Source organism: Psammomys obesus, unplaced genomic scaffold (genome assembly GCF_907164565.1).
Source record: "Psammomys obesus unplaced genomic scaffold, mPsaObe1.curated_primary_1811, whole genome shotgun sequence".
Taxonomy (NCBI): domain Eukaryota; kingdom Metazoa; phylum Chordata; class Mammalia; order Rodentia; family Muridae; genus Psammomys; species Psammomys obesus.
The window spans coordinates 16,884,980-16,895,015 of record NW_026596120.1 but is presented as its reverse complement, the minus strand read 5'-3'; the positions used below and the strand labels follow the sequence as shown (position 1 = coordinate 16,895,015).

Sequence of the window (10,036 nt, the reverse complement as noted above, 5' to 3'; positions counted from 1 at the left end):
CCCCCGTGCCTCCTTCAGTTAGAGAGTATCCGACAGATGTATTCAAACCCCTGTCCTGCCCCTGGTGGCTGTGTGAATTCCATGAAATGGCTTAGGCTCCCTGACTCCTGGCTTCCCCCTTTGTAACGTGGTGGTGGTGGCGCCCTGAAAACAGCAGGCCTGGAAGGCCTCGGATTTGAGTTCCTCCTGCATCAGCCTTTGGGGTGGCTGGGATTATAGGCCTGTGCTGCCAGGTCCAGCCTGGCAGGAGCGTCCTGAGGGCTGCCTCGCTTGCAACATGGTCATCAATAGACCTTGATGACCAATAGCGAGCTTACCTCCGTCCCCACGCTGCCTTCTGGGGAACGGGGCCGGGAATAGTTCTGACTTCATTGTGGTGCTGAGAGGATTAATTATTCGGATACTATCACTGTCCCCAGCAGAGAAGAAAAATCTCAGTGACCAGGATGATGGCTGACAGGCCGACGGTTGATGTGGGCGGTGGGGGTCTGCCCCAAGGTCTCCTCACCTTTCCAGAATTCTGACCTTTGGTTGGGGAGATGGCGCCTGAAAAGGACCTGCTGGGGTAGAGGGGTCAAGAGGGAGGGAATTCCTACCATGGGCGGGTAGAAGGCAGGGGCAGAGGCGTGTTCATACCACCCGGCGCCCTGAGGCCTTTAGCTGTTCCCTTGTGGCAGAGTCCTAAGTATAGGCGGTGGGAAAACTTCAGTGGCAAACACAAGCCACTTGGAAGTAGGTGTCCTGAAGCACCGGCCTCCTACCGAGACAGGCTCCCAGAGCCTGGCTTGAGCACCTGGGCATCTGCAGTAACCTCCCTCCCCCCAAGGATGCTGCTCTGGCTTTTGCAGCTTGTCTTAATGTGGCCAGCCCCAGGTTGCTCCCTGGTACAGAGGAGGTTTGTTGGCCTGGCCCAGTGCTATCCTGGGAATCTGAGCCCTGCCTCAAGGGAGCCCTTGGAGAAGCAGAGAGGATTCCTGCTGCATTTTTCTTAGAAATAGCAAGAGGGCCTTTGCCAGAGACTTGGATGCCAGAAGGCTACAGCCTGAATCCGAAGCCCGACTCACGTGGGTGCCTGAGCTTGGCAGGCCTGGAGCTCCCACCCAGGCTGCTCAAGCTCCAGGGAGAGAGTAGAGGCTTCCTGGGCTCCAGACCCTGACCTATGGTCCCGACATAGCAAAGAACAGAGCCTAGGCAGTGGCTGCTGGTCTGGGATCCAGCAGACCTGTCTTGGGGGTGAGCTCAACTAGGCCCGCTGGGGTATTCACTGATTTGCTTGCCAGCACCGGCTGTCTAGGACTGGCGCTACCCAGCAAGGACAAACACAGCATCAAGCCTCTCCAGGGACCAGGAAAGCTGGGAGTCTGGAGACCTTAGCTCTGGGAGCTGCCTTCTATTCCCACCCTCTCCTCCTGCCCCTCCCCCCCAATCCTAAAGTCCACCTTGTGTGACTTCTACTCTGACCCAACCTTTGCTCTGAAATCTCCATAGCTAACCAAGAGCCTCATTTCTTCCCACTTGGGACGTGGTGCTGTTCGCTCTATGGACTGAGTCCTAGGAATCCTGTACAACAGGCAGCTAGAATTTGGGGTATTTGTGGGATTGTGAAGCATCAGAGACTAGGTGGGTGGCACTCTAGGGGGGCTGCAACTCTAGAGCTGCTGTGATTTTAACTCTTTCCTGACCCAGCACGACTGCAACTTCCAAGGCTGACCCTGTGCATCTTTGTCTTCTGTTCTCAGTCTCTGTCCCTAGAATGTAAAGGGGTAGGGGCTGAGGCTGGGCCTCCTGTAAGGGTGATGGGAAGGGGCTGCAAGGACTATGGGAATCTGAGGACAGCAGAGATGATGGCTGGGCCTAGGGCAGGGGGAGGGTCTTGACACCCACCAGCCTGTCGTCCCCATCCTGGCCTGTCTGTCTAGGTGATTTATAGCAGTCAATGAGCCATGGAGAGTTTGTTGTCTTTTGCAGTCATGGGGGTGGAGGAGGAGGAGGTGTTGGTGGAGGAAGGAGTGAGGGGTTTCCGGGCCAGGTCTGGAATGTGGGAGGAGGGGTGAGTCCCTGGGGCCTTTGGAACTGGAGACCTCTGAAGGCTGGTTCACTTTTTCTACCTGAGAAATGGATCAGCAGTCTCCTCTCAGATGAGGCCCTTTTGTTACTCCTTTCACATGTCTTGAGGCACATTCTTGAAAGCTGTGATTGCCTGGCCCCAGTGACCCTACCCTGGTCACCTACCCCAACCCCACAAGGATGACTCTGAACTATGCTGCACCCTCAAACTGAGTCAGGGCGCTGGCTTCTGCCTGCCTAGTGAATGAACATGTGTGTTTTCATATGGCACCTGTGCATGGTAAGGGTCCTCATGGGACCCCCTGGCCTTCTCCCAACAGCCAGACTAGAATCGTCCGATATCATGGGGCCATGGGATAGACAGAGGTGTGGGGCCATCTAGGCCGGAGAGCCTAGGGACAGAGGGTCAGGAGTGATTGGACATCCTTAGTACAAGGTGTGGACCTTCTGGTTCTGGGCTTGTGTGTGCTTGAGTGGCATGTCATGACCTTGCTGCTCCTTCCCTCTGGCCCTTCCTGGCTTCAGGATGAACTGGCTCTTAGTCCCTTGTCTGCCCTCTCCTGGGCGGAGCAGGTGGCCAGTGGGGCAGAACGGCCGTGGGAATAGCACGCCTGGGCCTGCTGGCCCCAGGCCCCCCCCCCCCCCCCCGCCGCCGGCCCCTGAAATGGGAAGGAAGATTGGAGGTCCATCTGGGTGGCTCTTACTCACGCCTGGTGTTTACTGAACAGCTGGGATGTTTACAGTAGCCCTTAAGAAGTGGCCCCTTGTTCTAGAGGATTTCCCATCTGGAGGGTCCCACTGGGGGCTCTTCCTACCTTTCTACCTCCCTGCTCCTCTGGGATAGAAGTGCAAAGGGTTTATGGACCTAGAGCAGTAATGCTCACCCCCTCCCCTCCCCTGGAGTAAGTTTCCTGGAAGTGGCAGCTGTAGGTGGTGAAATACGGTAACTGGGTTCCCAGTTCAGACATTTAAATTAAATTCAATCAGAGTGGTTATTGAATATAAACACGCCGAGTCATTTACATGTTAATTATGTTGAACGGACTATGAGGCCATAATTAGTTGCTAATTGGGTGAGAGCGGGCTGTAATTGGTTTTGTTGGCACCAACCTGGCTCACCTGCCCGATGGGGGGGCGGTGCCTGAGAATCCTGGGAAGGCTCCTGGCCCATAGTCTCAGTGCCTGGTCAGGAAAGGGATGAGGATAGAGAGTGATTTAGGATGGTCTGCCACCCCCAGGATGAGCAGTTTATTGCCAACGCAGAATCCTGCTATGACTTCTAGGGTTTCTTTGGGAAAGGAGGTCAGCAGATTCATCCCCTGCCCAGCCCCAGGGCTTGCTTGTATCCTAAGGGCCCACGGAGGGCGGCCCATGGTGGCAACAGCAGGTGCCACTGCTCCTGATGGGCCTTGAGTTGACCTGGCCAGTGGGTGAAGTCTTGGCTTTGGGTATGAGTGGGTAAGTGTGCTGAGCTAGGGAGCGGAACATACTAAGGCTTCTGGGATGCCCTGCCCCCAGCTCAGCCTGGCTGGGGCTCCCAGGGTTGCAGGCTGTGGCCAGGGGCTGAGGCCTTCCGGCTGGCCGCTCATTAAAAGAGGATTAGGCTGGAAGCCAGGGGGCCAGGCCAGCCCCTGGGCCTTCCTCTGGGGCCCCTCATAGCTTTGGAGGAATGAAAGATGCTCAGGGCGACCCTTCCCTAGAGCCCATGGGAGTGTTGGGTGGGGATTGCCTGGGCTCCGCCACCCGTGTCACTGTTAATATGTAAATATAAATTAACATGAAATATGTTATAATGTGTTACATGTCTATATCACACACACACATTTATCTGTCTCGGTTTGCGTCCTCGGGTCAGGAGGCCTGTCTCCTTGGTGGATGATGTGCTAACAAAGATCTAGACTAGCAGCCCCTTCATACCCAATCCCATTTCTCTTCAGCTCAGGGATTAGGGCTGCCACTAGCCCACAGGAGGTCAGAGGTCAGAGCTAGGCTACAGGGACCTGCCTATCACTCCCTCACCCGAAGCCCTTTTGGGGGAGGTCACAACTGTCAGTCAGAGCCCAGTGCTTTGTGGAGCTGTAACCAAGGGGGCGGGGCACCCACCTCTGCTCCAAGAGTCCTCCTTTTGCAGAAGCCCCTGCCTCACTGGTAGCAGGTCTGGTGTCCTAGAGACAGGCAGCAGGGGGTGGAGGCCGCCCACTTGGGGTCTTTGGTGAGGGCTGTGGACACGCCCACTGACTCCTTTAAAGTAAGGCATCAACCATTGCTTCCCAGAGGTGAGGAAGCAGAGACCCCAGGACCAAGCCCAGAAGGCAGGGGTTGTGTCTGCCCCTGGAGCTGGGCCAGGCCATTCTGGGCCAGGCCACTATGTCTAACAGCCACGGGAGAGGTCTGGAAGCTGGGAACCGCTGCGGAAGTGAGGTGTCTGATGCCAGAAAAGGCTCTTCCTTCCCATGACGGGAAAATCCTTCCCGGATGCCACTCCACCCAGCCTGTGCCCAGCTTGGGTGAGAGCAGGGGGGTGGGGCTCTTCCCAGGAAGCAGCACCCAGGCCCCCACCCTCCCCTGACAAGCTCAAAACATATCCAGGCTCAAGCCCTGTTGTCACCTACTGACACTGGTGCGGAGACATGACCAGGCTGGGTCTGAATCGTTACCACATGCGTTAATGCCACCTCGGGCCCCTGGAACCTTTTGACCCAAGTCCCTTTAAGGCAGCGGTTCTCAACCTTCCTAATGCTGTGACCCTTCGGTAAAGCTGCTCATGGTGTGTGGTGCCCCCAACCATAAAATTATTTTGTTGCTATTTCACAACTATAATTTTGCTATGGTTGTGAATCATAATGTGAATAGCTGATACGCAGATGGTCTTAGAGACCCCTGTGAAAAGGCCATTCGGCCCCTGAAGGGGGTCACAACGCACAGGTTGAGAGCCGCTGCTTTAAAAGTACTGGACCCAGTAGGATCTGCCAATTACTGCAGGTGTCAGCTGTGGATATCTGCTTGAGCTTTTCTTCCAGCTCTGAACCAGGCTTCTTGGGAGAAGGGGGTTGAAAGCCCCCATATCCTTTGCCCTGCGGTACACAGGTTAGGATAGGTCAGGATGCTAATTCTGCTTTACAGTCTTGAGCACCTCTGTCTTCCCGTCTGCAGCTAAGGATGTGGGACAGTCACGGCGGCTTCTTATCTGCATTTTTCCAGGACATCTAGCATGAGTGGCATCAGCACTCCAGCTCTGAGTTAGCACGGCTAGACCCTGACACATGATTCTCTCTAGACCCTGAAGAACTACCCAGCTCTGCTATTCGCTTATGTAGGCTGGCTCTGATGAATTGAATTTGCTGTGCTTCTGTGGACAGGGGCTGGGAGGACATGCTGGCAATACAGAGGTTGGGCTGAGTCAACAGGAAGCCTCTTCCGTCCCTGTGGCCCTCGCTGCCCGTCTCGCCAGCGCTAGGAAATGGGGTAGCAGGGATGTGAGTGGCTGTCCTTCAGGTGATGGTGACATCTGGAAGGAAGCCTGCTTCCTCAGGAAAAGATCTGGGAGCACCAGCCTGTTCTCTGGTCCCCTCAAGATAGATGCCCCTGAAGGACGTATTGGGGAGGCCAGAGGAGTGACAGCTCCCAGGTTCCTCCAGGGCCACCTTGAATATCAGATTCAGAAGGCCCGTGAAATGCTCTGGACTAGAAAATGAGGTTCAGAGAGCCAGGGTTGCTTCAACGGGGGTGTTAATGCGGCTCACAGTGGAAATGGAGCCATAGCCAAGGATTCCTGACCTTCCGTCCCACTTCTTCTCCAGACTGCACTGCCTCCTGGGGGTTCACCTCCTCCTCACCATTTCCACAGTGACTAAAGCATCATGTCCTGTGACATCAGAGTGCCCTATAATACCAGAGCCGTTGACGCCATATCCCGAGGCCATTGAGAGGAGTCCCTAGGGTTCTGAATCGTGCCTTGATGAACGAGGACGAGTCACCTTCCGGCTCTCCATCTCCTGGCAGGCACTTTCTATCACCAGGACTGGCTTCCATGGGCTTCCCACCCTTCAGCCATCAGTCTTCATGCAGTCTGCCTGTCACTTCCCTCCCCTGTACCCCAATGTCCTCACCTGTCAACCGGGTGTAAGCACAAAGCTCTGAGGAGAGTAGGTACCTGACTTAGAGGTGCCCTCCACCTCAGGACAGAGATACAGAGGCATGTGTATTGGGTCAAGGAGAGTCTCCTGTCCCCTTTCTAGAACTTTCTTTTCTTATCTGCGCAATGATGTCTCTCTTGTCTTTCTCACAGGGAGCTGGGGCCCTGGGAGCAGATTGCCGGTTTGGACTTGGATCTTAGATCCTGGCGGTCATGGCACAGCATGGGGCGGGGTCTAGATTATGGGGCCAAGAGTGGGTAGGGATATGTCAGCACAAGGCTTTGAGATTATGGCTGCGTGGGTGCCTGGGTGCTAGCTCTCTGAATCTCCCCTTGCTGACCTAGGTGCTCCGTTAGAAGGTGTCCACTTGATCTTCTGCCCTCCCTCCTCTCTTCCAGTGCCCCTGAAGTGCCCCCCAGCGTAGCAGGATGAATAAGGGCACAGCCAAGGCCATGCCCCCAGCCAGGGTATAAATAACCCCTGGCAGGCTGTCTCAGCCTTGGGGGGGCTCCACTGGCAGCCCCACTTCCTCTCTGGCCACTTCCCAGCCCTGGGGGTGGGGGAATGTTTACTTTCCTGTTGTCACTATGACTGGGTGGCCAGGCAGGAGACTCCGAGTGACCCAGCAACAGGTGCAGGACAGGTGCCCAAGCTGCCCTGCCCAGGACTTCAGAGGCGCCGCCGGACAGGCGGGCGAGGCCACAGCCAGGCAGGGATCGGCCCTTTGATCTTTCGGCGTCCCTGCGTCCCCGTGTTCCAGTCGCTGGCCAAGGTCATCACCTATATTCCCTTGTTGCTAGATAATCAGGTCTGAGCAGGGCAAGGCAGCTCTAAACAATAAGGTCCTGACCAGACCCGGGCTGTAGGTCAACAGTCAGATCTCCTGCTGCTGTAGCCCACGCCATCCCATCCCTCTCTGTGCCCAGACAGACCAGCCCGCTGCTCTCAGACAAAGTGCCTCTAGCTCATCCTAGGGACCCTACACACCAGTTGGAATCAGAACCAGGCCGATCAGGGACAGCCACCTGCTGGTGCCACCTTCAGGCTGTGTCCAGAGCTTAAGATCTCAGCTGTTCTCTCTCCAGGTGCCTAGTACCCTACCATTGCCCCACCTGTGAAGCTGGGTGCCAGCCGTGGGAACAGGGAGTGGGTATAGTAACCCAGGACACATTTGCATACCTGCTATATGTGTGTGCACACGTATGTGTTCTTCTGTGTGTTGCCACCAAAGCCCCCTGTACTGTTGGCTATTCACCAACCCTCAATCACAATTTTCTCTCTCCTGAGCCAGAAATAGCTGGGGTTGGGCGGGGGACAGACTTGTCAGCGGACCCTTCAGCTCCAGCAGAGACAGGTCCACAAGCTTCCAGGAGTCCTGGGTGTGTCACTGGCCCGTCGTTGGCTGGGCTACCTGTTGTTCATCCCAGGAAAGACTTTTCCTTAGTGTCCTGAGGATGGGAGTCAAGGCTGCTGCAAACAGGCCAAGAGGAAATAGAAGGCCCAGTTAACTCTGCCCTCAGCTCCTGCCATGGGGCTCCTATAGCATCGCTGGGAGGAGCCTCCATTCCCACAATGACCCCTCCTGGCTACTTCAGAGTAGGGTACATCCTTGTGGGGTCTGGTGGACCCGTGTTCTGTAGGGTATTATGGCTCCTTCGGGGCTTTTCGGTGTCTGGCTACCCTGTTTCAGGTCAGGTGGGGAACCTTGCAGTGAACCATCTGTGTCTCCTGCCCGGTGGTCAGCTAGGGTCAGGGCAGACCATCCAGGCTCCATGCCAACGTCTGGAGCATGTCCTGCCCACCACCACTCCCACCTGTTCATTAACCCTTTCAGGCAGGCCCCTATGGGGAGTCGGTCCCGCCCTGAGTGGAAGCATCTACCCCAACCTGAGCAGACTCTTTGATGCCATCATACACCCTGGCTTGCATCCATGGCCCTTTCATTGGGATTAGCTTGGGCTGCCTGTGAATCAAGGGTTTAGCTTCGGGTGTGGTCCCTTCTCTGGCCTGCCCACACGTCCTACTTTCTCCTCTGCTGTCAGCAACTGGAGAAGGAGCTTAGTAGGCCCTGGAGACGAAGGGGAAGTTCAGGACAGCTGTAGCCTCAGTGTCTCTGTCAGAGGGTGTGTGCCTCTTGAAGGACCTAACTGGTGTCCTATCTTTCATCCACAGAACTTAAGGCCACGGGTACCGCCCACTTCTTCAACTTCCTGCTCAATACTACAGACTACAGAATCCTGCTCAAGGATGAGGACCATGACCGCATGTACGTGGGCAGCAAGGACTACGTGCTGTCCCTGGACCTGCACGACATCAACCGAGAGCCCCTCATTGTAAGGGCTGGCCTGGAAGAGGGGCAAGGCAGGGTGAAGGGCGTGGAGCTCAGGGTCTGGGACCTGGCCAGAAGGCTGCATCCTCTAACCTCCATCTTTGGCAGATCCACTGGGCAGCCTCCCCACAGCGCATTGAGGAGTGCATACTGTCAGGCAAGGATGGCAACGTGAGTGTAACGGGGTCCCCAGAGGGTGAGGCAGTGTGGCCTCAGTGAGGGCATGGAAATGGGCAAGTATCTGGGCATCCACACAGCTTCCTATCTGACCGCAGGGCGAGTGTGGAAACTTCGTCAGGCTCATCCAGCCCTGGAACCGAACGCACCTCTATGTGTGCGGGACTGGTGCCTACAACCCCATGTGCACCTATGTGAACCGTGGCCGCCGTGCACAGGTAAGCTCCTTCCGGCCCTGACTCTGTGCTGTCCCCTCTGGTGGCTGCATTCCAGGGTCCTGAAGGGAGGATGGGCTTGAGCCCCATTCTTACCACTTCCAAGCCCCATGACCTTGGGTGAGTAAGTTGTTCAGCTCTCTGAGCCTCGGTTTCCTCACCTGGAAATGGGGCTGACAGTTCCCTCCTAACAGGTCGGTGTGAGGAAGAGGCAGTGAGTTAGCGCTCTCCAGCTCACTGTGCCTGGCCCATAGTAAGCATCTGCCCTGCACGGGGCAACCATTCTCTTGGCTGTGTCTGTGGAGCTGCCAAGTCAGAGGGTCTGGTGGGGTCTTGGGTATTCCAGAAGGCTGGAAGCCTGGGTCAGCTTCTACTCTGGCCTGGGAGAGAGCTGCCTTCCTCCCCCAGGTCCAGAGGTTTTGGGAAGCTGCCCTTTCCCCAGCTCTGCTCCACCCTGCCTGCTTCTGCCCTTCTCCATTTCCATGTGGGCATGTATGTGAGTTGATGTGACCTCGTAGGGCATGCGTGAGAGTGACTGGACATACGGGACACATGCGTGTTGCAGGCGCGTGCCAAGCCTGTGTGTATGTGTGTGTACACCTGCATATACGTTCTCTGGGGGCCCATGTGTTCATGTGTGTTCCTGGCCTGTGTGGTATGAGAGGTTGGCAGCCCAAGCCCGCTCCCCCAGCCCCTCTCACCCCCAGCTCTAACCTCTATTCCTCATCTCCTCAGGCCCCGCCATGGACTCAGATGCAGGTGGTCAGAGGCCGAGGCAGCAGGGCCACAGATGGTGCCAACCGCCCGACGCCCACAGCCCCACGCCAGGTGGGCCTCATCCTTCTAGTCTTTTGCCAAGCTAAATGACCTCTGAGCTCAATTTACCCTGGGCCTGGCCCCAAGGCCGGCCTCCCCAGTATCTCCCTATTCCCTCATGCCCCCAACCCCCTTCCCACCCTTCCCTGCAGTGCCCTCAGGTTCTGAAAGCAGCTCCAGCTGGACTCTTGTCAGCCTCAGTGGGACCCCTGCAGGCAAGAAATCCTGAAGCCGCCAGGTGGGGAAGACAGGGGTCCTGGGGCCAGCCATGCCTCAGCCCTGAGACTGTGTGTGGA

The 10,036-nt window shown here is 56.4% G+C and overlaps 1 protein-coding gene across 3 annotated transcripts in view; it reads left to right on the top strand.

The window, feature by feature from the left end:
* Sema3f (semaphorin 3F) overlaps positions 1-10,036 on the top strand; it is a 29,671-nt gene that overhangs the window by 8,495 nt on the left and 11,140 nt on the right. For 2 of the 3 annotated variants that reach the window (XM_055629633.1, XM_055629634.1), the window contains 4 exons: positions 8,376-8,536; positions 8,641-8,703; positions 8,808-8,927; positions 9,660-9,752. In XM_055629633.1, coding sequence (XP_055485608.1) covers positions 8,376-8,536; positions 8,641-8,703; positions 8,808-8,927; positions 9,660-9,752 — 437 coding nt within the window. The remainder of the gene's footprint in view (positions 1-8,375; positions 8,537-8,640; positions 8,704-8,807; positions 8,928-9,659; positions 9,753-10,036) is intronic. The other variant, XM_055629635.1, reaches the window with a different exon arrangement.